This window comes from Nicotiana tomentosiformis, chromosome 11 (genome assembly GCF_000390325.3).
Source record: "Nicotiana tomentosiformis chromosome 11, ASM39032v3, whole genome shotgun sequence".
Lineage (NCBI taxonomy): Eukaryota > Viridiplantae > Streptophyta > Magnoliopsida > Solanales > Solanaceae > Nicotiana > Nicotiana tomentosiformis.
In genome coordinates this window covers 28415936-28421363 of record NC_090822.1, presented here as the reverse complement: position 1 = coordinate 28421363, position 5428 = coordinate 28415936, and the positions used below count along the sequence as shown (strand labels likewise).

Here is a 5428-nt window from a genome sequence, read left to right as displayed (position 1 = left end):
CATAAGTAATTCTGGGCTCCTCCCAATGCTCTTCATTACTCCTTACTGCGTAAGTCACCTAGACACAACAGGGTTAATAACTGGAAATCTGCAATTTCAACAATCAATATGCGATAACTGTACAATCCTGTCTATGGGCGACGCTTGGTTTCTGAAACTGCTTGCATGCCTTAACGCCTTGTCACATAGAAATCATGTCTATAGGGATCTAAATTCTTGATGCTGAACTGCTCAACATACAATTTGTCTTTCGTGCATTTGTTGCTTAAGTGTGGAGGCAAACTTGAGCTTTGACTGCCTATATGTGAAGTCCAATGTGTTTTGTATGTTGCCTAGTTTTGACATTTCTGAGCAGTCTAAGCGGGGTCTAGAACCATCCAAAGTAAAGGTCCAATACCTCCTGGACCATAGGCATGCGACGGGTAGTGCACGCATAGGGTACGGCCTATAATTGAATTAGAATGCTTTTAGGTAACAACTTTAACATAGTAATCGGGTAGCGGGAGATGATAGTCTGTGCCCGCTGAATAATATGAGGAACACCCCATCTTGAGGGAGTTACAAAGTATTATTTATGTTGCACGGGGTGATCCTTTAGGCTAAAAAACTTAGGACCCCCCTTCTCTTTATATGTTGTTATTAGATCTAAATAGTTGTATCCTTATATTCGCACTAAGATATGTATTAATCATGTTGTAATAAAGTTCTTTGACTTCTGAATTCCCTTTGTTTACTTGATCACCTAGCTTAATCGTAATCTACATAATCTTAAGTTCGGTCGGGACCCACAGTTGTGGACCTCGAGGAGTGCCTAACACCTTCTCTTTGAGGTAACTTGAGCCCTTACCCGATCTTTGGTGGAGTTAACTAGTCAAACAGAGTTATCTGCATAATAGGTACCCTAACACACCTTAAAAAATTATTAGGTGGTGACTCTTCTCCTTTAGCACTCTATCTCCAATTCTAAAAGGAATTGTCACATGTCGAAGCCCCCTTTTCGCGAGAAAAATGGGGCGCGACAGATGCTCATGTACTCTGTGATACTCCGATAGTTGGAAACTTCCGTGTTGAGTTTTGGGTTTCTATCCCTGTTTATGAGAATTTTTATTAATTAACCTATTTTAATTCATTTTCTATTTAAAGTGTTGGAATTATTTTGTAATGTCAGCTTGCCTAGTACCACGTTAGGCGCTATCACGACAGGTTAGGATTTTGGGTCGTGACAATATCGAAGACAGTGAAAAGCAGCCTGAAGATGGGGGTGACGAGGAGATTGTATGTATTGAGAAAGATGTTGAACGGCGAAAGATAAGTCCGGCCGTGTGTGTGTCAAAAATTTTAACTTACCCAAGAGACGTCGATATATAGTAGGATCTGAATGCGATTTCCCTTGATTAGCACGAAGCTTTATCGAAGGCTCAAGAGGAGAAACAATAGGCTTCTTATCAAGACAATCAAATTCGAAGAAAAGTTCCAAGGTAAATTTCCTTTGGACCTTGTGGTTCTTTGAGTAATTTCATTCCTAGGAAAAAATGTGCATGCTCCAAATCTTTAATCTTAAACTCAAAATTGAGAAAAGTTTTTAATACTGCAACCTCAGAAAGGTCATTCCCTGTGAGAAGAATGCCGTCCACATATACGGCTAGAATAACCACTCAAGAGGCAGTCCTTTTAAAAATAAAGAATAATCTTTCAAAGAATGAGAATAACCCTTAAAATTGACGGTTATTGTCAGCCTTGCATACCATTGCCGAGAGGCTTGTTTTAAGCCATAAAGGGACTTCCTTAAGCGACAAACATGGTACGAACTAGGATCCCTCATACCTGGAGGAAATTTCATATATACCTCTTTTTGTAAATCACCATGTAAAAAAATATTATTAACATCTAAGTAGAATAAAGGCCATCCTTTTTTTACTGCAATAGCCAAAAGACATCTAACAATGGTTATTTTGACCGCTGGAGAAAATATTTCTGTGTAATCAATCCCCTCTCATTGGGTATCTCCTCTAATGACCAACCTATCTTTGAACCTTTCGACATTTCCATCGACAATATATTTGAATTTATAGACCCATTTACATGGTAATATTTTCTTCCCTTTAGGAAGCTCAACCACATCCCAGGTTTGATTGGCTTCCAAGGCTTCAAATTCTGCTGCCATTGCCAACATGGGTATATGAGAAAATATGGTAGGTTCTTGTATATGAGAAATAGAGTTGATAAGTGACTGGTTAGAATGAGATAGAGCAGAAAAAGGCAAAACATGAGGTGAAACAGAAGCTACAAAACAAGAAGTAGTGAGGTTAGTGAAATAAACAACATTGCATACAAAATCTACCAAATAAGGAGGGGGATTAGACACTCTAAGTGACCTTCTGAGCTGAAGAGGTGTGGTAGGACTACGAGAATGTACAGCAAAAAAGTCTAGTGGAATAGGACTATATGAAGAATAGGATTGTGTAGAGGAAGATGTAAAAGATGAAACAGGGGTAGAAACAGGAGGGGGATGGATGGAATGATGATTTTGTGGGGAAAAATTGGAAAGAATGGGAGACTGTGGTTGGGGAGAAAGAGAGATAACAGTAGATTGACCATAGGAAGAACACACAGAAAAAATAGGAGAAGGATCAGTAATAGAAGAAAAAGGGTAAACATCTTTATAAAATCTTACATTTCTTGAAACAAAAATTTTCGTTGAGGATAAATCTAAATGCTTATACCCCTTATGGTTGAATGGATAACCAATAAAATCACATTTGACTGCCCTGGGATCTAGTTTGAATCTTAGGTGAGAAAGAGTGGTGGAATAACAAATGCATCCAAAACATTTCAAAGAATCAAAAGAAGGAACCTTCTTAAACAAGACCTCATAAGGTGTTTTGAAATTCAGAACCTTTGAAGGAAATCTGTTGATTAGGTATGTAGCAGTTAAAAGACATTCCCCCCAATAAGATAAAGGTAAATGTGACTGAAAAAGGAGAGCACGACAATTGTCTAAAAGGTGTTTGTGTTTTATTTTGACTATCACATTTTGTTGAGGTGTGGCAACACAAGTGGTTTAGTGTAAAATCCATTTTGAAGCAAGAAAATCTGAATTGGATAGGCTAGTTCCTAATTCCTTTGCATTGTTATATCTTATTACCTTAACAGAGGTGTTGAATGTCGCTCAACCATTGCCAAAAAATATTTTAAAACAGAAAAGGCATTGCTTTTGGTCTGAAAAAGATATGTCCATGTGCCCCTGCTAAAGTCATCTATAATGGTGAGGAAATATCTGTAGTTGTCATGAGTAAGAACTTTATAAGGCCCCCAAGTGTCCACATGAATGAGTTCAAAAGTAGATGTAGTGGAAATTGTGCTGGTGGGGAAAGGAAGTTTTGCTTGTCTAGATTTTGCACATACATCACAAGGATCATTAGAAGACAACAAATGAAAACCGGATAAATGCTTCACACTAGTAAAAGAAAAATTCCCAATTCTCTTATGCCATAGGCTTACATTAGAAGAAACCTTAGGAGAATTAGAAACTAAAGGACTGGATACTAAATTAGACACTGAATTAGAAACTGCAACACTATATGTTCTATTACAAATAGACTGAGAAACTAGCTTATTATGTGAAACTGGACTAGGAAAGGTTGAGACTGAATTAGGCTTGAGTGGAACTAACTTTAGAAGATATAATCCCTCATTTACTTCACTAAGAACCACTGGTCTCTTCATTGAAGGGGCCTGCAATATGGAACCAAAAGAAACAAAGATTAAAAGAAAGTTTAATTATGTTGTGAATTTGTGAACTAACAATAGATTAAACCTGAACTCTGGTACAAAAAGATTATTGTGAAGAGTAAGGGCAGGTAGTTTGTAACACTCCCCTGATGAGTGACTTTAAGTCTATCAGAATTAGGCAGATTAACATACAATGATGCTGGTAAAGGAGCAAAATTAAATAGTGAAGACTTATCATATGTCATGTGCATTGAAGCACCAGAGTCAAGAATCCAAGAGCAGGAGTTAGTATGAGAGATAAGGGAAAAGGAGGTAGGATCTAACTGAGGTGTGATTATACCAACATAGTTGGATGAGGCAGAGGCATCAGAGATCTGTCACATTGTTGTCACAATCTCACCTCCTGTTGCAATTGAAAAAGCTGAGAATATTGCTCTTGAGTGATGAGATTTGCAGAAGTCCCTGTATCCATACCCTGGACTGACTGCACATTGTTTGTTGTTGGTCCAACAGAGGTAGCATTATTGTGTGCTAAAGGTTGTAACCTTTTGGATTTGGTGAACTTGAAATTAGCTGGGAATCCAATCATTCTGTAACAATTAGCAACAACATGATTGGTCATTTTACAGTAAGTGCGGTACATTCCACACTTTTGATTATCAAAGTATGGTTTGAATTTTCCTTCGGCACCAAGAAACTGCTGATTGTTGTTGGATTTTTGTACGGTGGAAAACCTCTTATTGGTGACCATGAAAGCAGTATCAAAAGGATGTGCAGCAACATGAACCTCTATTTGCTTTTCATCTTGAATAAGCAAAGAATAGGCATGGCTCATAGAGAGCAAAGGGCCATCATCAGGATGCTAACTTTGGCATCAGAATAGGCATCATTAAGTCCCATGAGGAACTGAATCATCCTTCCATCTTGACGACACTTGATGGTTTTTGTTTTTTCATCACAAGAACACTTACAAGTATAGTGGTCAAAGGTGTTAAAAGCATCCAATTCATCCCATATATTCTTGACCTTAGTGAAATGGCCTGCTATATCAGATGCACCTTGCACTGCATCACTCAACTCTTTTTGGAGCTGGTAAAGCTGGGCTCCATTACATTGCCCAAATCTGGCTTGTAACTCCTTCCAAATCTCTTTTGCACTTTTGGAATATAGCATAGATCCTGCAATATCCTTTGACAGAGAGTTGAGTATCCAGGATATCACCATATCATTGCAGCGACTCCAGGACTTATAGTGAAGAGAAGAAGTGATAGGTTCAACAGAAGACCCATCAATGAAACCAAGTTTGTTCTTGGCTCAAAAAATAACAATGGTCCTAATCCATCCGGCATAGCCTTTTCCATCAAAGAGTGAGTTCACCAAGACCATTCCAGGTGAATCTGGTGGATGGAGATAGTAGGGACTTGAAGGATCAATGACAGAAGAATTCCTAGAATCATTAGTGGACTGAACGTCAGAAGAAGGGGCCATAGATGAAGTAGAGAATGAAGAAGATTAGAGGTAAAAAATGATAGTTTGAGCACATATTGCTCTGATACCATGTACGAAGAGCAAGGAGATTGGAGAATGTTTCTATGCATTTGATTTCTTTTTCGAATGAATGATATGATGTACATGTTTTCGTGTATATATACAAAAGAAGAAAGACAAAAAGAATATTCCTCTCTCCTAACTAACT

General features: G+C 38.0%; 1 protein-coding gene across 1 annotated transcript; it reads right to left on the bottom strand.

The window, feature by feature from the left end:
- Positions 1-4563: 4563 nt before the first annotated feature.
- Positions 4564-5220, bottom strand: LOC138901186 (uncharacterized). Its single transcript, XM_070188930.1, has 2 exons — positions 5059-5220; positions 4564-4977 (listed from the first exon to the last, which is right to left on the bottom strand). The coding sequence occupies exons 1-2, from the start codon at positions 5218-5220 to the stop codon at positions 4564-4566; spliced, it is 576 nt and encodes a 191-aa protein (XP_070045031.1).
- Positions 5221-5428: the final 208 nt, after the last annotated feature.